Below are 25183 nucleotides of genomic sequence, written 5' to 3'. Positions count from 1 at the left end.
AGTATTTTAGTAAAATATGACTTAAGGATAAAGATCCAATCAAGAGTATTACTGTGAAACTCTTTTTTTTTTTTTTTTTAAGACCTCAAAAATTTCGAAGATGGTACATTGTAAGATACTGTAAGCTACACAAAAGAACTTCTAAGAACTTCAAGGGCATTTTCCTACAGCAGCCTGAGCCACTCAAAGTAGAGAGAAGCCTGTCTGAGGAATAATTATGGATGTAGTTTTGGAACATGGAATGAATCCAGTCAAAATCATAGGGAACCCACGAAATTTTTAAAGAAGGTTTTATTTATTTGAGAGAGAGGGAAGGAGAGAAAGCAGGAGCAGGGGGAGGAGCAGAGGGAGAAGAGAGAGAAGCCCAAGCAGACTCCCTGTGAGCGTGGAGCCTGATGTGGGGCTCAATCCCATGATCGTGACCTGAGCGGAAATGAGGAGTCAGATGCTTAACCGAGGGCCAGCCCTGAAGCCCATGAAATTTCCCAGGTAACTGTATCACAAAGAATATCACTAGCTTGAACCGCTGAGGCTATTCAAGACAAACAGGAGCCTCTGGAACCTCAACTTCCTATAGGTGGGAAACAGGCTGAGAAAACTGTTTAGGTGCAAACACGGGCTTATGTCTTATGGAAAAGGAAGATGTCTCAGAGAGCAGCACCAAGAATCCTGGTAGAAGAGCCAAGAGCCAAGGGCCAAGGAGAATAATCGAATAGGAAACCATACATAGGGGAAGACCATACCCTAATCGAGGAACATTCTATACTTCTAGCACTGCTAATGTATAACCAGTTGGCTTTCAGAATTGCTATGAACTAGTGACTGCTATGTACCTCTTTTTTCTCCGCTTTTGGAACAAAGGTGTCTACTGTGGTTATGCTGTCCCTGCCTCACTATTGCTTGTTGGGCCTGTGTGTGGGGGGGGTGATAATGTGTGTTTTTGGTGGGCTAGTCCCTGAATTGGAAAGAGTCATACCTGGGGGGGGGGGGTGTTGATTATTTATTTATTTATTTGACTGAGAGACAGCGAGAGTGCACAAGTAGGGGGAGCAGCAGCAGAGGGAGAGGAAGAAGCAGGCTTTCCACTGAGCAGGGAGCCTGATGCGAGGCTCACTCCTAGGACCCAGGGATCATGCCCTGTGCCGAAGGCAGAGGTTTAATTGACTGAGCCACCCAGGTGCCCCTATCCCTGGGGAATCTTGACAACATCTGGATGTGACATATGTCTCAAGATCCCAAACTTCAAGCTTAATGTGATAACTGAGATGACATTTTGGGGTCCAGAGATAATTTTGAGAATACTGTGCCTGTGGGAGGAATGTGAATAATCTGTGACCAAAAAGGAATTGGGATAGATTACTAGCCAAAAATTGCTCCCATCCTAGTATGCACAGAAGTTGAGTAAATTTCTCCATATCATTCAGTCTAGGCTGGCCATACAACTTGCTTTGAGCAATAGGATATAGCATGCAAATTCTGGAGCTTACTCCTCAAGGGGTCTTGTAGCTTCTGCTTTTGCTTTCTTAGAATGATGCTGGGAGACCACTGTGTAGGGAGGCCAGTCTAGCCTATTGGAGGATGAAAAGCCATATAAAGCAGAGTCAAGGAATCCCAGCTCATAGCCAGTATCAACTGCCAGACATTTAAGTCAGTCTATCTTAGACCATCCGATTCAACTCACCTTCTACCTGAATGGAGCCACATAAGAGAGACCAAGTGAAAATGCACTGGAACTGCCCAGTTGGCCCACAGAATCATGAGAAATAATAAATTATTATTTTAATCCACTTAGTTTTAGTGTACTTTTGTTTTTGGGGTGTGTGTGTGTGTTTTGTGTTTTGTTTTTTACATAGCAGCACATAATGGAAACAACCCTGATCTCAAGATCTTGCAATCTCCTGGAAAAAACAGATAAGCCAAAAAAAAAAAAAAAAAAAGAAAGAAAGAAAAAACAGATAAGTCAGAAATAACAGTAAAAGGTCATGGTCTTCCTATTATGGAACTATAGAAGACTTATAGGAACATAAGCAGGAAGATGAAGCCTTGTTTAGTGGGGAGGTATGGCTGTATAAAGGAAGGAACATTCATTCTGAGATCTGAAAAATAAGAGGCACTTTTATCCATATGGATGGGGAAATGTAATATGCAGTGACCTCAAGCTAAGAGAGAATGAGGAAATTCAACGTGGTTGTTACATCAGGGGAGTTTGGTTAACACTAGCTGAATGCATAAATGAATGAATATGTAACAGGGCATCAGACCTCTTCAAGGTATACATTACTGATGCATTATCACTGTACAGTGGGTTATGGAATTATATTCTGGATATGTTTGTGGTCATTCATGTGTACTTTTATGTGGCTGTTCTTGGCTAGATCATCAGTGTGGCTTAATAACAGTAGTTACTGAAGACCTATTACATGTCATGGGCCATAATATGTATTCTACATTAATTATTTGATTTCTATTCAAAACTACCTTGCAGGATAGAGAGTATGTACCCTTTTTTTTTTCTTTTTAAAAATTAAGTATAGTTGATACAATGTTACATTAGTTACAAACATGCAGCATAGTATTTTTGTTATGCTGTGCTCCCCACAAGTATAGCTACCATCTGTCTTCATAGGCACTATAATACCATTGACTGTATTCCCTATGCTATACCTTCCTTCCCCATGACTTATTCATTCCACAATTGAAGCCCACACCCCTTCACCCATTCTGCCCATTGCCCCACTCCCCTCCTCTCTGGCAACCATCAGTTTGTTCTCTGTATTTATTAGTCTATTTCTGCCTTTTTTGTTTGTTCCTTTGTTGTTCTCCGAGTATTCCTCCCCCAAACCCATTTTATAGGTAAGGAAATTAAGGTTCAGGGAGATAGAATGAATTGCCCATGCCCTGAATTGGGTCGCCATGAGATTTCATAGACTCTGGGGTCCACAAGGTCAAAACTATTTTTATAATAATACTAAGACGTTTTTTGCCTTTTTGGCTTTTGCACTTAAATTTCTGGAGGTTTCTCACTGTTACTTAATTTTTAAGAATGGCTCAAAATGCTTGAATTGCTTTGGGCAAATAATATAATTTGTACAGAATACCTGTTTTCCTTCTGGAGTCTGGAGTTGTAGCATATGCTGGGCAGAGGGCACCTATGTAACTGACCCCAATAAAAACCCTGGAATCCTAAGTGTAGGTGTGTTTTCTTGGTAGACAAAGGCTAACTGGTTGTTACAATTCATTGCTGGAGGAATTAATCATATCTTGTGTGATTCCACTGGGAGAAGACTCTTGGAAATTTGCACCTGGTTTCTTCTAGACTTTGCTCCATGTGCTTTTCCCTTTGTTGATCTTGCTTTGTATCCCTTTGTTATAAAAGATCCTAGCTGTGAGTAGAAATACATGCTGAGTCTTGTGAGTACTCTTAATAAATTTCTAAACTTTGGGGGTGGGGAGTCTCAGGGGTCCCCAACGTACGAAGTGAAATCCAAACAGGATAAATTCTAAGAATCCATACTAAGACACACCATATTTAACTACTGAAAACTAAAGCTAAAGAACAATCTTGAAAGCAGCCATAAAGCAGTGACATGTTAGCTAGAAACATTCCTGAGGAACACCAATTGCAAATGACAGTGGATTTCTTGTCTGAAACCTTGGAAGCCAGAAGTGGCACAGCCTCTTTCAAGAGTGGGAAGGAAAGACCTGCTAAGTGTGCATTCTGGTTCTGGTTCATCAGCTCTTCAGGAATGAAATCAAAACATTCTCAGGCAAAGGAAGACTTAAAGAAATTGTTGCTAGTGGAGCTACCCTTAAATACCAGCCAAAGGTTCTTCAGACAGAAAGGACATGATAAAAGAAGTAATTTAGTGCACTGGGAAAAAAAGACGAACACCAGAAAAAGAGAACTATGGGTATCTAAAAGAAACTACCCCTTTTCTTGTGGTTTTTATAAATTATATTTGGTAATTGAAACAACAATCATAATACCATCTGGTACCCTATCAAAGTAGGGAAAGTCAAGGTACCTAAATGGAAGTGAGGTTTCCACATTTCACTCAAAGTAGTAGAACTGGTTATAGGTCCCTTATAACTTATAGATACAATATACATAGCAATACATGGCAATACTCAGAGCAACCACCACAAAAACTGTAGAAAGAGATATACTCAAAACCACTATCAATCAAGACGGCATCCTAAAAGATGTTCAAGTACCCTACAGGAAGGGGAAAAAAGAAAAAAAAAACAGGGAGGAGAACCAGAGGAAATAAACAGAAAATAAATAATAAAATGGTAGTCTTCAGTGTTGACATAATTACCTTAAATGTGAATGGACTGAGTACACCAATCAAGAGAACCCACAGTCCACAGGTTGACATCAGGTAACAAAGGCAATACACTTACCTTTTGGCTTTCTGGGGTCTCTTCCCTGCACATCTGGGGAAAGATGCTGCTCCCGCTGGGGGGCTCTGTCTGGAGAGAGTCTGCCCGGAGATCCTCGGTCGGCTGTCTCCTCAGGGTCCTGGGCTGCGTCGCTGGTGGGAGGCTGTTTGCCGGGAGCCTGGCTCTGCCTGTGGGGCTCAGCCTGGGTGTTGGGCATACAGGGAAGGGCTTGCGGTCTGCAGGAATCTGGGCTCAGCCTTCCCTTCTGCTGTTCTGCCTCCCTTCGTTTTTCTTCCTCTCGCTTCCTGGAAGCAAAGCCGAGGAGGCAGAGGAAAAAAAAATTAAGAGTGTTACCCTTTCAAATGATCCTGAGATTTTGAATTTTATGAGGAGCTACCACATCACAGGAGGGGCTTGGGAATGGACAGTTTCCATAATTTTCCATTTTTTGGTCTTTTCTCCAGACCTTACAGCTCCAAAGATGCTGGAGCTGATGAGAACCTTATAGACCAGGCCTTGCCCAGTTGGGGCACACATGATGGAAATCTCTGTGTTTGCGAGACAGGGCGCAATCCTGAGGTGTGTGTGCCCCAGCCTGTGTGGGATCCCTGCAACTACAGGCCTTTTCCTCCGATTCCAGAAAGCACATCTGAATGCGACCAAGCCTGACAGTCACAGGGACAACCTTTAATCTTCTCTATTTATTAAAAAAGACCATTGGTGAGCTTACGGGTACATGGAACCATCACTCACTCAGCCCCTCACGATGGACGCTCACGCGCCTGTGAGCTGCAACACCGCTGACGAGGCAAACCCACCCATTTTGCAGATGAGGTCCAGAAGGCAGGATGATCTTCAAAAAGTCCTACACAAGTCCTGGTGGTGAGGCTGGCCCCTGTGGAGAGCAACCGACTAGAAGGAGGCTGGCCAGGAGGGGCCAGGCCGCAGAATGAGAGGCCGTGGGAGGAGGACGAGGGCCTGAGGCAGGCCGCCCCGGTCCAGAAAGGGGCAAGTCGCTGGAGGATGAAGGGGTTGAGTTCAGGACAAGTTTGTTTGATCGATAGCATTAATTGCTGGGGACTTCCCAGGGAAAGAAACAGGGAAGAAAAAGAACATTTACTGAGCTTCTCCTGTGCCGGGCCCAGTGGGCCATCCCTGGAGGAACCTTGATTTGGGAAAAGACAGCTTGGAGAAAAGGACCTAACAAACGACGGGAGAAATGGTACACTTGAGAGCCTGCACGGAGGGGGTAGTGATTAATTTTGTCTGGAGGAGTTCAGATGTTCCCAGCTGCTGATTCTTAAAGATTTGGAGAGGTTTGCCAGATGGATGTGGTGGGAATGAGGACTTCAGTGTGAGGCGGCTGTTTGGGCAAGGGCTCGGGGCATGGGAAAACAGGGTCTGTTCTGTCTCTTCTCATCTTCAAACAGTGCTTGAGGTACACAGCAGGTGCCCCATACGTGCGGTTCAGACGACCCAGGTACCGTGTAGGAAGAGAATCAGGCAGACACATAAAGGTTCAGGTTAAAGCAGAATGATTAGGGCTGTAGTGGAGAGAAGCCCACACTGGGAAGCATAAGAACTTTTCTAGTCCTGTCCCTGCCAATAACTACAAAATGGTATTGAGCCAGTCACTTTCCTGCTGGAGACTCAGTTTCCCCAGGTCTAACAGTTGTATGATAGTTTATAACCTGGAATCGATTTAGGGGTCTGTGTGGAAGCTAGATGTCTTTATAAAATCTGGGGTATCTTTTGTAATGAGATAGATTTCTTTTATTGTTATAGCTGGTATCAGAGTCCCTCTTGGGGGAGGGAGAGCCTTGTTTAGAAAAATATTTTAATCAGCCTGGGAACAGAATGGAAGGCGGGTAGCAGGTGAGCCCTTCAGGGCCTTGGTGGTGATTGGCTCTGAGGAGCGGAGGGCTGCTCCTGACAAAAAGAGAATATGTTTGAAGCTCCTGACAGGGAGGGAAGAGATGAAAGAACATGAGAGAGAGAGAGAGGAGGGGGAAGAAAGGGATGATGAAAGGCTGGGTAGTGTGTACAGCGATGGCCAGGCCAAATAGAACCTCCATGGGGAGCTGATGGACAAGGACTTTAGGTCTGTGCTCTTCGTACTTTCATGAATGGAATCTCCTGAGATCTCATTAAAATCCAGATTCCCATTTAGCAGCCTGGGGTGGGGCTCAAGATTCGGCATTGCTAACAGGCACCCAGGTTATAGAGGTGTTCCTGGTCCTCTGAACCACAACTTGAGGAGCAAGGCTTAAGACAATAGAAAAGCTTCATATGGACTGTTTTGTTTGTTTGTTTGGTTTTTGGCTTTTGGATTTTTTTTAGAGAGAAGGGGTTGAAAAGGGAGAGGGAGAATTTTTTTTTTTTTTTTTTTTTTTTGAGAGAGAATCTTAAGCAGGCTCCACGCCTAATGCGCTAGATCTCGACACCCTGAGATCACAACCTGATCTGGTATCAAGTCAGATGCTTAACCGACTGATATGGACCATGAACTGTACCATGATGGGACATGAAATGGATTGTCCACAATGACACAAAGGTCTGGGAAGGTCTCCCAGGATCCTACATGCTGTTTTATAAGCAACCAGACAAGCTGCAGAGCTAAGATATCAGACATGGAAGCAGAAACAAGAGTGAGGCAGAGACCCTAAGCCTCCAAGAAATCACAGAATTCAGACTTCCACAGGCTGTGCGATTCGAGGCAATGTTTATGAGACCTCAAGGGACAGAGAAGACCCAGATGACAGCGATCTGGGTTCCCTTTGATATAAAGCCTTCAACCTCCCCTTGTGAAGGTCACCTGTCCCACGGCAGAGCTCCTGATCTGGGCGCCCAGACTGTTTATCTGGTCGTTTCCGACTGAGCCCCATTCCTAGCAAGAGTGGCCGGGCGAACCGTGCTGACTCCTGTACAGCTCTGATATTTTCATTTGACTCTGGTTTTGTCCCACGCTTTGCCGAGTGCTGACACCTGAGCACTGCACCCGACAAGCCAGGGGGACAGCCTGTCATCGTCAGCGCCGGAGAGTCACCTGGAAGCTAGCAGGCGCCATTTCAGCGTGAGCTGTCTAGGAGAAGGCTGCTGTTCCGGAGAAGCTGGAAGCATCTGGGCGGCTGAAGTGCCACTAATTGATGGAGCAGCCGTGCTCCCGGCAGGAGGGGGACGGCTGCTCTTTTTACACGCACTGATGAAGGGAACCGCTCTAGGAGAATATTGGTCCCGCAGACAGACCCGCACGTGCGGCTGTCTGCCTTGGCATCTATGTGGATCTCGCTGCTGTTAAAAAGGGCTCGGAAGTGATAAATTAGACTTTTGGTCATTTCTCTTTCTTAGGGAAACCAAATAGCTTTCCTTTTCAATTCCAAGAAGCCGCTTCCACTCAGGTCCTGGGCAAACCCCATCACTGTGGACCTTTTTGGGCCAACAGCGGGGGCAGCCACAGGACCCCCAGACCATCCAGCCTTCTAGAGTGATCAGAATGGCCAGAGACCCAGGGCGCTCTGAAGACTTGTTTGGAATGGGACGTTTGTATGGAAAGTGTTTTTTTTCATGTTGGTAGAACTAAGTAGAGCAGATTTAGAAGGAAGACTGTAATAATCAGAATATATCATTAGACCCTATTAATAGAAATAAATAAATGTTTAAACAAATTGACACATTTAAAAAATCTTCAGGTGGCCGGTGGCCCACAGCCATGCAGTTCCCCAGAACTTGATATAAAAGTAATGATCATTGTTGAAAAGTGGGTGGGATTAGAACCGGGACCACAACCTATTTACATGTTGCTGCCTTAAAACAAAAGCAACAGCAGCGACACACACACACACACACACACACACACACGCACGCGCTACAGTCCAGAACATGATCTTTCATGTAAGCGTCCCTGGGGAATAAGATCCAGCTCCATGGCTCCTGGTCTGAGTTCAAAGGAATCTCAATTTATTCACTTTTATTTGGTAGATAAGGAAATTGAGGCAGAGTGATAAGTGACTTACCCATGATACTCTCTCCCTCTGCCTCTGCTCCTCCCTGACCACCACTTCTCAAAGAATGAAGTGGGTCATATGAAGAAACTGGCAGCCACTCATCAGAATAGCCATTAGCAGCATTTCAAACTAAGTTCAGATGCAGCTTTTAGTTCTAAACTCTTAGACTCAGTAATTATTGTGAAATTTAAGTGTTTTATCTCCAACTAATTTATTATGAATGTCTGAAGACCTAGTAATCTTCATGGGGGTTAGGTTATAAACTTGACCTATTTTTGTCAAAATTTGAAACAAATACCAGAGAAAGAACCCAATGCTATTCTAGTTTATATGAAAAATTAAAGAGAAAAAAAAATCCCATCGATGCACAGCAGATAACATTTTAGCAGGAAATTTACTAAATGGTGGAATCTTAATGCATAAAGTAGTTTTACCTTGTTTTCTCTTTTTTGCTATTATCTTAAGGGGAACTGACTAGACAACAATTTTTGATGGGCTGCCCATTAGTCTGGTTTGTACTCTTTTCTGGAGCAATATTTGCAGGTCCACAGAGGCTCATAGTATAGAAAAGTGAGAAAGTCAGTTGAAGATGAGGTCCTTGACAATGTCCAGTTCAGGTTCTGTGCATCACAGAGCAAAGAAAGTCTCCAGACCGTGGGCTGAAGGAACCGGGTGTGTCACCCTGGGGAGAAAAGATGTAAGGGCCACAATGCTCCTGCAGATCTCTGAAGGGCCACCAGGAGGCAGCAACGTGGCCTGGAGTCATCCTCCACTCACCCCTGCAAAAACAGACCTGAGACCCTAGGATGGGGATGTCTACAAATGAGCAGCCTAGAGGACAAGTGCAGAAATGGGCCCATAAGAAATTCAGTGATCAAAAGATTGCTGGGGCACACCTGGGTGGCTTGGTTGGGCATCTGCCTTCAGCTCGGGTCACGATCCCAGGGACCTGGGATTGAGTCCCCTGTCGGCTCCCTGCTCAGTAGAGTCATGCTTTTCCCTTTGCCCCTCCCCACCAGTCATGCTTGCGCGCTCTCTCTCTCTCTCTCTCACAAAAATAAATACATAAAATCTTTTTTTTTTTTTTAAAGATTGCTTGATGTGCAGAGAGTCAGATGAAGGGCCATAATTTAAGTGTCTTGGACGTCCAGTGGCTTCAGCATCTCAAGACTGGGGTGTGTTTGCTTGCACAGTGTGCACAATGTGGCACAGACCCACCTCTGGGCCTGCACAGTGGGAGTCCCGGAAGGTGATGCTGTTCTCTACTCTCTGATGTGGCTTCCACAGAGAGTTGTAGTGGCCCAGTTGAGCAAGAATTAATTAATTCTGTCAGAGACCGCAGAAAGAAGCAAGCTCTTCCCTGCTGCAGTGGGGTACTCAAGTTGCCACTGCTGTGAAGGCAGGACCTCAGAGACGTTTGAAAGCTGGGACTAAAGTGGCTCTCACAGAAAAGGGACGTCTACCTAAGCAGGTCCTGTTGTTCCAATTTACCCGGGCTTTGTCCTCATGACATTCTTGTTTATAGTCTCAGTGTAGGCTTGGAACTGACTAATTTTCTTACTTTTCTCAAAAATGTAGGAGGAACTTGGTGTGCTCTGCCATGCTAGTTAACTTTCAGAGTAACAGGAAGATTTTTTTTTTATTAAACTATGTTGCAGAACGGATGATGGTGGCTTGGTACCACTCTTTCAACAATTCCTGGAAACAAGAGGGGAACAACTGAAGGAGCCCTGGGGTAAGAGAAAAACTGGCTAGGGACCCGGTTCTGGTAGAAGTAAAATAAAATAATAATAATAATAAAAGAAGTAGGGCTGTTCCTTGCTGGCCTACCAAGATGGTGCCAGCAGCTGGAGACGGCCTCCAGCATAAGTGCGGCTGGTAGGAACCCGGGCTTAGGGGAGGGCTGAGATTCTGGTGCCGTCTTTCTCCTTTACTGGCTGTGGGTTCAGGAACGTTATCCTCTGCGAAACCCCACCTGGGAAATGAGATGAAGGACGGCTGCCCTGCCTTTCCTTACGGAATGATCAGGTGGACTGAATGCAGTGACACGTAAGACCTTTGTAAGCTGTAAAGCACTGTATAAATATCACTGATCACTATTACTTTTGTGTAAAGCTGTTAAGAGAAAGCTTCGCGGTGACAGGATCTGGTGAGAAGTGAAGAAATTCGTGTTTGGCATGAACGCCATGCAGTCTAAGAGCGAGAGGGCTGGGCCTAATGATATTTTCAGAAATGCTCATTGTTGAAGCCGCACAACTCCCTTTTCTGTGAGAGCCGTTTCATTATTATTATTTTTAAGATTTTATTTATTTATTGGAGAGAGAGAATGAGAGAGAGAGGGAGAGCACAAGCTGGGGGAGAGGCAGGAGCAGACTCTCGGTTGAGCAAAGAGCCCGTCATGGGGCTCGATCCCAGGATCCTGAGATCACGACCTGAGCTGAAGGCAGATGCTTAGCTGACTGGGCCATCCAGGTGCCCCGTGGGAGCCATTTTGATCATACCTCTCCGACCTGTTGTAGGTCCCGCTTTCATGGCCGTGGAAACTTATATACTGCCCTGGAGTGGGAAAGAGCCTGCCTGTTTCTGCAGTGTCTGACAGAATGTTCTTCTTCTCAAAACGGGGCATATACAACTCTCTATGGAAGCCACATAACAGGGCCTCATGTTCAAGTAAATGCAGTGGTGAACCCCTTTGCTCTTATGCATCTTTTAAAAATGAGAATACAGAACTATCATAAACCTGTCAAGTGGTAATTTGCTCATGATAAATATGGAGGGAGGTAGGAAGCCAAATGCACAATTCTAGAAGCACCAGTGTTTGTTGTGAGGATAAATGGAACATAAATGTATCTCCTGCCTGAGTAAGGCAAACAAATTAAAGTGGTACACTCACGGAGTTTCACAGACTCAAAGGGGGTGGAAGAGGGTGTGTGGTCCAAGCCTCGCACTTGGCTGAGAGGGAAAATAAGGCCTAGAGTGAGAAATGACTCATGCAAGGTTTCACACTCACTGTAGGAACAGTGATCGAACGTTTATGATTAAATGCTTATTAAATAGGTATTTTAAGACTTTGGAGATACGGAGATACAGAATATAATCCCTGTTCCCAAGGAACCGTGGATCTCGGGGGGAGTCAGACCCATTCACTCCCATAGATGATTCTGCACGTGATGGGTTCGAGATGTGATAGAGGCTTACACAGAGATGGGGATGTGAGAGGCAGTCACTGTGTGGAAGGAAAAAGAACCACCTAGAAGGAATGTCAAAATGAGCAAGAGAGAAGCGAGAGATTGTTTTAGGCAGAGGCAAGAGCAAGGACACGCAACCTAGCTCTCACAGAATCGTTCACTCAGAAGAAATCTCAAAGACTAATTCTCTATATAATTAAAAAAAATTCCTTGTATACTATCCTGGAGAGATGATAATTCCCTTTCGGCTGGAACATTTCCAGTGAGAAGAGACTGATTACCTCAGAGGACAGAAAAGCTTCCGCGCTAACCTTTTCAGTCGGTTCTCCGCGGTGTGTAGGGGCTGTGAGACACTGTCTCTTCATTGTCGCTGAATAATAGGCTGAAGAATATCTGGGTTCTGACTTCCTCTCGAGGGAATAAGAAAATGTCACATGTCTTTGAACCTTTGACTTACAGAATGTTAGAGTTGGGTGGGAGAGAGGGGGAAGCTCAGATATCATTTTGTCAAATGGTTTTTAAAAATCTCCTTGTGACTCATGGACCTTTTTTGAAATCGTGATAAAAAAAAATGTATAGATCTTCACTGCCCGAAATATACCTATGCTCACAATATACAAACCACTGCATTTAGTTTTGGGGTATTCATGGGGCCCCAACGACCATCCCGGATTAAGAAATCTTTTCATTGTATTAATGGGAAACTGAGGCTCAGAGGGGTGGGATGGTATGGAGTAGAATCACAGGAGTGATTTCCTGTCGGTCCGACTGCAGTATGAGCAGAAGCCAGGCCTCTGGGTCAACCCTGTGGTTGTCTGTAAGTGACAGACTGAAGGTGTTCCAGGAAATGGAACTGGATCTATTATGAGGAGAAAAGGACTCTTGGGGTAGGAGTGGAGTACCTACTCTACTGATCTGAAAGTTTGTTTATGGAAAAATGTTTAGATTTTTCTCTTTTGCTTCAAGGGGTATCTCAAGACCAAAAGACAGAAAAGAACTTCTGCCAGATAGAACTGTCCCTGACTGGTTTGTGCTGCTTGAATTCTTTGTCACTTGACTTTCCGAGGACACAGAACAACTTCCTTAGAAGGGACTGTGGCATCCCAAAAGTTTGAACTTGGTGACCCAAACTGGACTTGATTATGTTCCTCTGGGAGACCCGCGTAATCTCTCACTAGAGCTTGGAGGAAGCAGCTCAGGGCCCCAGAGACCATGGAAAGTTCCGGAAAGTGAAAAAAATGAGAAAGTGAGGCAAGTTCAGGATGGCCAAGCCCTCCTGTGTGAGGGGAGGGATGTAGTTGTGTAGAGAAATGGGCCTCAGAGATAAAAGTGGAGGCAGACAGGTAAAGGGTCTCCTGTAGCACCGAGGATGGGATTCAAGAGTGATGGCTGGCACACAGCAGCGGGACCGAAGATGAAGGCAAGAGCACATTTCAGGAGGAATTCACAGAATCAATGGTAGCAGCCACCTCAGGGAAATAAGGAGGCGAGAAGAGAGATGGGCTGTGGTGGAGAGTTGCAGGTTTCAGGGTGAGTCTGAAGTGACAGTGACAACAGGACACACAAATGGAAAGTGCTGGCAAGTCACAAAACGACAGTGAAGGGGAAATGCCTAGTAGGAGACTGAGGGCGTGGAATCAGAGTTCCAGGAGGTCAGGATGTGAGACCAAGTGAGGGACAGTCTACGGACACGAAGTCACTCAGGCTTCAAGAGTAGACACCTTCCCAGTGGAAAAGAGCTGAGCATGAGGAGAAGTCTAGGGAGCGAGTGCGCAGAGCCAACCGCAGTGAGGAGGTGGTGTGATCGAGACGATGTGAGAAGGAAGAGGCAGAAGAGAGCTGAGATCCGAGAGTGAAACAGAAACCCAGCGCCCAGGAAGCTTCCGGGGAGAAGAGTGAGCAACACAGACGCAGTCTCATCTTGTGTGCCTTCAGCCGTGTGCTGTGGCAGGTCGGTGACAGAAATATTCATTTTGGCAACAACAAAGGTGGTACAGTGTGAGTTATAGAGTGCTTTTAAGTGGATTATAGCTATTTCCTAAATGGTATTTTCTAAAACCACAGGCCTTGGAAAATAGGACTAAAACTTCACTCTCTCAATTTCTCTCTCAGTAAATGAAAGTAATTTTAACTTTCATAAGCTCCCTTCACATCATTGCTTTAAGGAAGGTGATCCGAGCCCTCCTAACGAGCCACGCCGGGAGAGGTACGCCAGGTGACAGGACGTGCCTGGGTCGCCTTAGCCAGGGAGGCGGCAGTGGCAAGGACTGAAGTTAACATTCTGATTTTTTGTTCCTTAAAGCAAAAACCGGAGGCGAAATTAAACACTGGCTCAGATCTTAAGAAATAACTTTTGAGAAATATAATTAAAACAAATGAAATCAGTTTCTTTTCCATTTAAATATTTCCCTTGGAGCTCGATGCCCCAAGAACTGTAGGAGGTGATGGTCAGACTGTGAGAAATTTGTTTACTTCCAATAATGACACCTAATAAAGAAAGGACTGTGACTGAGAAACAGGAAAGGAGATTATAAGTTTCCAGTTTGGGCAATTTCAGACATATCACAGTAAGCACAGCTCCCACGTAAAAGGGTTTTTTAAAAATGAGCTTCAGAAACGAAGCACTAGGACAAGGAGGACACACCTTCCATGACGCTAACCAGGATAACAACTAGTGGGGGGCTGGACAAGATGGTTCCTGAAGCCCCTCACCCTTTCAAGCCCTCACGGCTGGGAGTCACAGAAGGCCTAGTTAGGAAAAGAAAAAAAAAAATCTTACGACTCTCTTTAAAGCATGTCCTGATGTGAAAGGCCGTCCACTGTATAGGAAATCTTCTGACAAATGGATTCCTGGTTCTCGGCCCTACACTGACCCAGCAGAGCCTGTCCGAACTCTCGGCGCTGGGCATGTGGCCTCTGGGCAGCACCAGGGGCAAAGGAGAGGAGGGAGAGGCTGAGATCGTTAACAGTGAAGATCCAGGGGTTTCCACAGACCTGGAGACTGTCTTCAAGTCAGCTGGTCTAACCTGTTGTGTCTCACAGAGGAAAAAACTGAGACGCAGAGAGAGGAATGCTATTTCACCACAGACCCTCTATTCTGCTGGAAAGGGAGTCTGGGGACTCTGGGCCCCCCTCTCTATAATGACAAAGTGAAATGCATTTGGACGAATAGGCTCCTTAGGGGGGGTGGGGGGAACGTACAAAGTCAGTCAAGTTGACTTTGTAGAATCCCACCTCATATTCAGGTAGGTATGATTTCAAATCCTGAAAACAGACCCTCGCACGTTAAAACTGGAGTTTATGAAAACATAAGCTAGAAGGAGAAAGCACGCTCTGGCCCTTGCGGGGAATCTTTAACTTGCAACTCGGGATAATGTGCCACGTGCATTCCCCACTTAGAGCGGTCACTCTCATGCTGGGAACTTCTGTAAGGCCGGAAAAAGAGGCACGTAGACAGGCCTTAGGTTAAACTGGATCCTCTGGCCATAAGTGAAGAGAAGAAAGCCTCACAAAGAGAACAGTGCAAGGTCAGGTTCCCGAGGGTGCCGCTAACTGCGGTGGCTTCACTCATAGAAACTGGGCTCTTCCCGTCGGTCCTACCTACCCAAAGCTGCCATTATGGTCAGCATCCCCGTTCACAGTGGTATTTAACTTTTCACTAAAAAGATTTATCCTGCTTTTTATTATTATTTTAGATGATTATTTATTACACTTATGCTTCCCCCTTGTGGGCAAGATTGGAAGGATTCAAGATTAGGAAACATTTAAGGTGCAGCCAGGAAGTTACCAGTCAGTTGTCTATCCCATCAGAGGTTTTGGCGTCTACACCTACCGATGCAACATTCTTCTCCTGCGGTTTACACTACCCAGCGGGGGTTCTCATGCATTCTCCCAGGAGCCACCGCTCTTCCGCTTCCCCTAAGCACCCTGAGGTGATCTCTGAAAATGGTTTGTTATTTGCTCAGCCCAGAAAACTGTACAAAATCATGCAAATCAAGAGGTTCAAATCTTCATGTTCACTTTAAGAACACACATGAAACTGCCCAGGCCATCTAGGGTGTGCATATCCGGAATGCCACCAGGTACAGGAAGGATGTCACTTTGCAGAAGCAATGCGTGCCATTCCATCATGACAATGGTGGAGTTGGTCCGTGTGGCCGGGACAAACAGTGGGGATGCAAACAGTCGGTGGCCCAAAGAGAGTGCTGAATTTTTCCTTCCCATGCTTAAAAATACGGGGAGTCATGCTGACCTGAAGGGTTTAGATGCAGATTCTCTGGTCATGGAGCATAACCTGGTCAAGAAAGTGCCTGAGACTCGGTGTGGAACTTACAGGGCTTGAGGCCCGATTAACCCAACATGCTCTCTCCCTGCTGCACCGAGATGATCCCCACTGAAAAGGAGCAGATTGTTCCTAAACCAGAATAGGAGTTTGCCCAGGAGGAAAAGATATCCCAGAAGAAACTGAAGAAACAAAACCTTATGGCCCGGGAATTAATTCTGCAGAGGATAAATGCAAATAAAAGTAAGTAAGTAAGTTGGGTATCTGGGTGGCTCAGTGGGTTAGATAGCCTCTGTCTTCTAAGGTCATGATCTCAGGGTCCTGGGATCAAGCCCTGCATGGGGCTCTCTGCTCGGTGGGAAGCCTGCTTCCCCCTCCCTCGCGTGGCCCCCCCGCCTCTCTGCCTACTGTGATGTCTGTCAAATAAATAAATAAAATCTTTAAAAAAAAAAAAAAAAGAAGCAGCTACAACTCCTTTCTTAAAAAAAGTAAGTAAGTGAATAGTAAGTCAGTAAATAAATAAATAAGTGAAGTACCCAACAAAGGTAACCAAGAAGGAAAACCAAGGCACAGTCTAAAAATCTATCACTAATGGTAAAATAATTACAACGTATATATACTAGGCACAAATGACTATTTTACACATTCTGTAACGTTACCTAAAAAGTGTGAGGTCCTTGAAGCAAGCACTTTGCTTTTCGTCACTATTTTCTCCAAAGGCTCCAGCCAAGAGTTTTGTATGTACCAAGAATTCAGTCAATATTTCTTGAATAAGTTACATTAGTTAGCAAAGATTTGCTTGCGCGGGGGCGGGGAGGGGGGGCAAGGTATTTACACAAGTTGGTTGCTTTAATCAAATCAAAACCAGACACTTCTGGTGAGGTCGGCTAGCTGGTGTCAGTTTCTTGTGGAAAGGCAGGAAAGGTACGAGGCGGAGCAGCTTCCTGTAGGTAACCTCCCACCCCCGACTCCTCGCCAGGGTGGCTGTGGCCTAGGTGTGTCCCTATGTTGGAACATCAGGGGCTAACCTGGAGGAACAGCCACTGAGCAGAGATTAGGCTTTTGTCCTTCACTGTAGCTGCTGTGCTGTGCAGGCCTCGTGGGCAGAAGTGGGGCAGTGACACGGTACAGGGATCAGCATTATTTTGATCCTCTCTGGACTCCCTCTCCAGGCTGCTCCCCAACCCGACCCCTTCTCCCCTGATTCCCAGAGGTGAAAGAACACAGTCCTTGGGGCACCTGGGTGACTCAGTCATTAAGCGTCTGTCTTCGGCTCAGGTCATGATCCCTGGGTTCTGGGATGGAGCCCCGCATCGGGCTCCTTGCTCAGCAATGAGTCTGCTTCTCCCTCTCCCTCTGCTGCTCCCCCTGCTTGTGCTCTCTCTCTCTCTCTCCAACTATGTCAAATAAATAAAGTCTTAAAACAAACAAACAAACACAATTTCCACAGCTCAGACTTACTTGGCAGCAGCATCTTTTCTCAACTGTTCATGCTTCATGAGGAGATTTTTCCGGTCGCGGAAAGCTTTTCTGACCTTGTACCCTTTGTAGACTGCCTGGATTTTGAAGGCGGCAATGTCCTGAATGGCTGCGATGGACAGGGCGCCGTGCTCCAACATGAACTGGATCACTTCGTGGCGCTCGCCCAGCAAAGCGTAGTCCAGGGGAGTGTACCTGAAGCAGGACGGTATTTTTAAGTGTTGGAATGGAGTCAGAGGTACAGTTACCTGACCATATTATGCAGCAGAAAGAAATTTCACTCTGGGATGGGGGTTGCTCCTCAGGCTAGGCTAAGTTCTGTGCTCCAGGGCTGTTCCTTTTTTCTCTGAGGGAACAAAACAAGGGCGGAGCTGGGGTCAGGTGTTCTGTGTTGCTGACCAGGATGGTTCTGAGTCTTGCTTGCTGGCTCACAAATTGGGGGCTGTAGGGACACAGGATCACTTTTCTTTTCCCCCCCATGCCAAATAATAACCCACTCTGATCTGAAAAAGTACTGTGGATAATATCCTGTGAGATTTGTAAGTTTAAGCCCAGGACAACTGATAGTTAATGCTTACAAAATAAAAACATACATCTCTGAATGGTGAGATTTAGTCTATGATGAGGTTGGCCCTTTAAATCAGAAGGCATGGGTTACTGAGTAGTGTTGGGCCAATTGCATAGCCATGTGGAAAAAAAAAAGTGATTCTTATATCACATTTTATGCCAAAATAAATCCTGAATGAACCAAAGACCTAAATATAGAAAAAGAAACCATGAAAGTACTAGAAGAAACCATGGAAGATTTTTTAAAAATTGGGAAGGAAAGGTCTTTTCAAATAAAAATGATACAAAACTCAAAACATAAGAGAAAATGATAAATCCAACTATATAAAAATGGCAAAATTTTCCAGGGCAAAAAAAGTCATCAAGAACAAAGATAAAAGATAGTTCCCAGAATAGGAAATACTAATGGCTCCTAAATATACAGAAATATGTTCAACCTCACCCATTTAAGAGAAAGGCACATTAGGATGAACAAAGAGAGTACTTTAATGATCAGATAAATGAGGATCAGAAAGTTTAATAACACACTATGCTGGCAAGGATGCAGAGAGACAGGCTCTCTATATGCTACTTTAATCTGTACAGAGAACAATTTAGCAAGATCTGTCAACATTATTCATGCACCTGTCCTTCGACATGTCCCTTGCAGGCATACATCCCATAGACCTGCTCTCGTGAATGAGATGCTTTCTGTACAAGGATATTGATAGAAGCACAGTCTGAAACAGTGAAAGAGTGGAGATGACCTCAGTATCTACCAACAGAGCACCTCTTACATAAAGTACAGGCCATTTGTGTGATGTGGTCACAGCTGTGCTGTGGCATATGAATAAATAAGGAACAACATCCAGGATGTCTTGTTACATGAAGAAAATGGAAAAAAGAAGAAGAAGAAAAAGAAGAAGGAGGAGGAGGAGTGGGAAGAGAAGGAGAAGGAGAAATAATAATGGAGCAGTATTGGGGCACTTAGGTGGCTTAGTTGGTTAAGTAACTCTTAATTTCAGCTCAGGTCATGAACGCCAGGTCATGAGGTAGAGCCTGGCATCAGGCTCCACGTTCAGCATAGAGTCTCCTTAGGACTCTTTCTCTGGGAAAACCCAAAGACTCCACCCTAAAACTGCTAGAACTCATACAGAAATTCAGTAAAGTGTCAGGATACAAAATCAATGCACAGAAATCAGTTGCATTTCTATACACCAAAAGCAAGACAGAAGAAAGAGAAATTAAGGAGTCAATCCCATCTACAATTGCACCCAAAACTATAAGATAGCTAGGAATAAAGCTAACCAAAGAGACCAAGAATCTGTACTCAGAAAACTATAGAATAGTCATGAAAGAAATGGAGGGAGACACAAAGAAATGGAAAAATGTTCCATGCTCACGGATTGGGAGAAAAAGTATTGATTTTTTAAAAAAGATTTTATTTATTTGTCAGAGAGAGAGAGAGAGAGCACAAGCAAAGGAGGAGCAGGCAGAGGGAGAAGCAGGCTCCCCGCTGAGCAAGGAGCCCAGTGCAGGGCTTGATCGGGATCATGACCTGAGCTGAAAGCAGACACTTAACCGACTGAGCCACCCAGGTGTTCCAAGAAAACATATTGTTAAGATGGCTATGCTACCCAGAACAATCTACACATTTAATGTAATCCCTATCAATCCCTATCCCAGAGGAATTTTGAAAAAGAAAACCAAAATTGGTGACAGCACAATTCCAGGCTTCAAGCTCTATTACAAAGCTGTAATCATCAAGATGGTATGGTACTGGCACAAAAACAGACACATAGATCAGTGGAACAAAATAGAGAGCCCAGAAATGGACCCTCAACTCTATGGTCAACTAATCTTTGACAAAGCAGGAAAAAATGTCCAATGGAAAAAAGTCTCTTCAACAAGAGTGCTGGGAAAATTGGACAGTCACATGTAGATGAATGAAACTGGACCACTTTCTTACACAACACACAAAGATAAATTCAAAATGGGTGGAAGACCTAAATGTGAGACAGGAAACCATCAAAATCTTAGAGGCGAACACAGGCAGCAACCTCTTCGACCTCAGCTGCAGCAACTTCTTCCTAAGAACATTGCCGAAGAACATTGCTCTTGCACAGCAAAGGAAATGGTCAACAAAACCAAAGACAACTGACAAAATGGGAAAAGATATTTGCTAATGACATATCAGATAAAGGGTTAGTATTCAAAATATATAAAGAACTTACCAAATTCAAGACCACAGAAAAAAATAATCCAATCAAGAAATGGACAGAAGACATGAACAGACATTTCTGCAAAGAAGACTTCCAGAAGGTCAACAGACACATGAAAAAGTGCTCAACATCACTCGGCATCAGGGAAATACGAATCAAAACCACAGTGAGATACCACCTCACACCAGTCAGAGTGGCTAAAATTAACAAGTCAGGAAATGACAGATGTTAGTGAGGATTTCCCTAAGGCAGCAATGTCCACAGCAGCCCAACTATGGAAAGAGCCTAGATGTCCATCAATAGATGAATGGATAAAGAAGATGTGGTATATATACACAACAGGATATTATGCAGCCATCAAAAACTGAAACCTTGCCATTTGCAACGACATGGATGGACCTAGAAGGTATTAGGCTAAGCGAAATAAGTCAATCAGAGAAAGACAGTTATCATATGATCTCAATGATATGTGGAATTTGAGAAACAAGGCAGAGGATCACAGGGGAAGGGAGGAAAAAATGAAACAAGATGAAACCAGAGAAGGAGACAAACCCGTAAGAGACTCTTAATCTCAGGAAACAAACTGAGGGTTGCTGGAGTGTAGGGGGTTGGGAGTGATGGGATGGCTGGGTGAGGGACACTGGGAAGGGTATGTGTTGTAGTGAGTGCTGTGAATTGTGTAAGACTGATGAATCACAGACCTGTACCCCTGAAACAAGTAATACATTATGTTAGTAAACAAAGACTCTCTTTTCCTCTGCCCCTCCTCCAGGTCTCTCTCTGTAGAATAAATAAATCTTTAAAAAACCCAGAGCAGTATTCTGGCATGCTCCATTTGTATGAAAAAGAACATATCTCTATATTCTTATCTATGTAAAAGATATCTCTAGAAGTTTACCAAGAAATTCGTGGCGGTGACCCTGGGAAGGATGCTGGTTGTCTCTGAGGCCGGGGAGTGGGGGGGGGTGGGGAGGTGGGGCGCACTTAGTTTTCATGCCTTTTACATTTTATACACTGTGCATACCTTTTTTACAAATGTATTATTTAGAAAAGATGAGTTGTATTGTCAGATGCTTGTATATTTTAATCTCAACTGGCTACTTTCTAGATGCATAATTTTAGGCAAATTCCTTTCTTAAAATATATCTTCTCTATTTTTAGAAATACAAAATAATCAGATGAATACACAGAAGAACATAACGGTCATCTGTATTCTCACCCTTAGAATTAACCAATATTATTATCTCGGCAGGTATTACTTTTTAAAATGGTTACTTTGCAATAACGACACATATTTAAAGAATTCCAACAGTGCAAAAAATACAAAAATTGAAGTTAAAAAAAACAAACAACCCAGTTCTACCTTCCAGAAATGGTAACGCTGTCACTTCTTAACACGCTTACCTTTTCTCATTGCAGACTTGGCACAAGAAGGAAAGGAAATAATAAGTACAAAGAGGATAATACTGTGCCTTGCATAAAAGAGGCCATTAATAAATGTCAGCTGCTGTTGGTCTTATGCTAGGACACCCTTGCAGCAGGGTTGGTGACACTGTGGTCGCACATCCTCAATATCATTTCCATAGGACCCAAACTAGTAGTTATGACCGCCAAATGGCTGGCAGGGATCTGAGTCCTGTCTGGGTGGGTGTTACTAGTCCAGTGCAAATCAGAGGTGCGAGGAAGACATCATCAGCTGATTTATGAGGTGGAAACACTGATGATTATACGGATGCACGACTGGACACAGAAAATCGTCCAGTGATTATAGAAATTTTCTCTTTTCAAAAGTCACCTGACAGTCGGTCAGACATAAAAGGAGGATATTTCTCAATATAAGCAAAAGGGTGATTTGGTCACTTCTAGAAGGAAACCAAATTCAGAAAGAAGTCCCAAATACTAAAATTAAGAAACTCTCATTTTAGGACATCTTGATTTGCCTCTCCTGTCCAGGGACCAGAAGGCCAGAAAGCAGAGGTGCCTGCATAAACTTTAAAACATTATTTATTTAAAAGATTTTATTTATTTATTTGACACAGGGAGACACAGTGAGAGAAGGAACACAGGCAGAGGGAGTGGGAGAGGGAGAAGCAGGCTTCCCACTGAGCAGGGAGCCAGATGGGGGGCTCAGGGCTCATTTCCAGGACCTGGGATCATGACCTGAGATCATGACCTGAGCTGAAGGCAGACGCTTAATGACTGAACCACCCAGGTTCCCCAAAGAAACATTATTCGTAAGTAGATGGCATCTTTTAAATTCAGAAGAACTTAATAAATTTTCACCATATAATCTATTTGAAAAAGATTTGTTACTATTTTAAATTTTTAAGTCCAGTGTCATAAACATAGAGTGCTAAATTAGTTTCAGGTATACACTATGGTGATATGGTGATGAAGTGTAATCACTATGTATTTTAAAATGCCTTTCATGACTGTACTCTTCCCAATGGAAAAAATTATCAGAGTCACAGAACTCGGTGACAGTAGAGCTAAATGGAATTTGAGAGGTCATTTAGTCTATCACCTTCCTTTTATAAATGAGTCAACAGATCCAGAACGACTAAGCAACTTGCAGAAGATTATGTAACTAGTTCCCTGCAGAACCCAGACCCAAACTAAGACCATACGACTCCCTGTTCAGTCATCCTTCCACAGATGTCTATCAGTTTTTGAGTATAAATCTCTAACAGAATTAAAGTGCTTCTCAAATCAACGTGCAAATAACATATGTATGTAGTAAGCTTGGTCATCTTTTCTATAATTACTAATACGGGGCATCTATCACACAATATACAAGCAGGATTATCAAAATCTGATTTATGAAAGTAAGGCCTGACCTCTGCTTTTACTATATCTCTGAGGGCTTACGGATGGAAAATTGCATTTCAAATGTTTTAAATACCTTTATCATGGAAAAACTGTATTTTTATTATGAAGCTTATGCTTCAAGCATAAGCAAAAGTAGAGAGAATAGCATCATCATTTATATGCTTATTACCCAAATTTAACAATTAGCAACATTTCTGCCACATTTGCCCCTTCCTTATTATTTTTGCTCAACTGCTTTAAAGCAAATTCTAAAATTCCTCTATCATTTAATGTCTGTGCATTTCAGTATTCATCAATAAATAAAACAGACATAAGCACAATGTCATTATGGTATTAACAAAATTAATAGGGATTCCTCAGCAAAATCTAGTACCTATTCCAAATACAAATTTCCCTGATTTTCTCAAAAAAGTGTTTTTTATAATTGGTTTATTCAAATTAGGATTCTCCGTCAATGTTTGATTTAGGGAAACACAGTCCAAATATCTTGAGAGATTTTAAGACTGAAGTCTATGCCTTAGTGTTTAGGTACTGACCATGCTGTAACTATTACTACTGAATCTTTCTTCACTCCAGATTCAATTTAGAAACATTCAAGTGCTGTGAATATTCCCATCGATGTTGGGAGGGTGGCTGTCAGATAGTTATTGACTGAAAGCCAGCAGTAGTTGGCAAAAATTATGTCTATACAGTGCACATTCAGAGGTTGGTGTCAATGCATGAGAAGTAAAAATTAGCACTACACTGATGGTAACCAGTCAAGAAACAATGTAGATAAAGACCAGATACAAGATACAATTGGACTTGCCATGCAGCACTGGTCTGATGGGATGAGGGGAATGCCTAAACTGGAATGTCAATAAACATAAAAGGCAGTGTCAGGTTCTGACATTTGTACATCAAGGTGCATTGCTGATGAAACATTAGAGGAGGCTGGGATATTGCCACTGTCCATCTTCATCTGTAGATTGGCAAGTACAGTTAGGAGGATTTTTCCCGTGGTCTTTCGGTCTGTAATTAACATACGTTTACTCTAGGAGGCAGTAAGTACCGTAACTCATATTCTTTCCTAGGCCTAAAATTCATGTCTTACCAAAGAAACAGGACTTGAATTACAAAAATAAACATTTTTATTGTTTCCTAAGAAAACAGGAAACAGGCTGTTAGATAAATACTGTTAGAGAATAAATCCTTTATAATAGAAATAAATCACCACTAATTTTTAGGATTTTTAATCTTCCCCTTCTCTGTTTTTTTAGTGTTTCAAAGAGAGAAATCTGCTCCTTCACGTATCTGGTTTAATGTCAAAACCTCAGCCCCGAGGATTCTGCTTGGCGTTCCAGCTTCCTTGAATGTCCAAACCTCTAAATCTTCGAGTCTTTTTGGCTTTATAGTTGTCATTTGACGATAATAGAGAGAGTTCTTTACATAACCCTTCTCAAAGTTAGACATACTAGTCTGGTTTATTTAATTCTGTATGTACTCAAAAAATTCCAGAAGTTTCTAATGCAGCCATTTGGCAGGGGATGGTACTGGGAGCCTAACAACACAACAGTTCTTTACTGACTATCTACTTCTTGGAAAGTACTGTGAGCAACACGGAGATGACAATGGTCTTCAGGAGTTCTCTGCTAATATGGAAGACAATTTACATAAAATTATAAAATAAAGCGAAATGTGCCAAGTGCTATACAAACTCACAGTGTAGGGGAGAACAGTGTTTGGAACACATGCCTCTGGGACCAGAACAATCCTCTCAGGCGAGACTGCATTTGAGTGAAGGCCATGACTAATAATCACATTAGAAATGTGATTTAGGGGGTGCCTGGGTGGCTCAGTGGGTTAAGCCACTGCCTTCGGCTCAGGTCATGATCCCAGGGTCCTGGGATCAAGCCCCGCATCGGGCTCTCTGCTCAGCAGGGAGCCTGCTTCCCTTCCTCTCTCTCTGCCTGCCTCTCTACTTGTGATCTCTGTCTGTCAAATAAACAAATAACATCTTAATAAAATAAAATAAAATCTTAAAAAAAAAGAAATGTGATTTAGGGAGGCTACTTTGGAAGCAGATGAACTGAATGGGGGCTAGTTCAAAGGGAGGAAAACAGGGAGGAAGCATTTTGACAGTCCCAGGAATGCGTCAGAGGGCAAGACTAGACGACAGTGCTGGTCAGTAAGAGATGGCAGTGGGGACTGAGGAGAGACACTGAGCCTGAAGGACAGATTTAGAACTCCCCGGCCCCCAGGTGACTCCCA

At 43.7% G+C, this 25183-nt stretch overlaps 1 protein-coding gene across 5 annotated transcripts in view; it reads right to left on the bottom strand.

Annotated features, from left to right (window-relative positions):
- Positions 1 to 25183, bottom strand: part of INVS (inversin) — a 167190-nt gene that overhangs the window by 34630 nt on the left and 107377 nt on the right. For all 5 annotated transcript variants that reach the window (XM_082696766.1, XM_082696770.1, XM_082696768.1 and 2 more), the window contains 2 exons: positions 17319 to 17531; positions 4405 to 4688 (listed from right to left, as the gene is read on the bottom strand). In XM_082696766.1, the coding sequence (XP_082552892.1) occupies positions 4405 to 4688; positions 17319 to 17531 (497 nt within the window). The remainder of the gene's footprint in view (positions 1 to 4404; positions 4689 to 17318; positions 17532 to 25183) is intronic.

The sequence above is a fragment of the Mustela nivalis genome, assembly GCF_964662115.1.
Source record: "Mustela nivalis genome assembly, chromosome: 13".
NCBI classification, from domain to species: Eukaryota; Metazoa; Chordata; class Mammalia; order Carnivora; family Mustelidae; genus Mustela; species Mustela nivalis.
The sequence above is the reverse complement of the archived record's forward strand: the minus strand, read 5'-3'. Positions and strand labels throughout refer to the sequence as shown.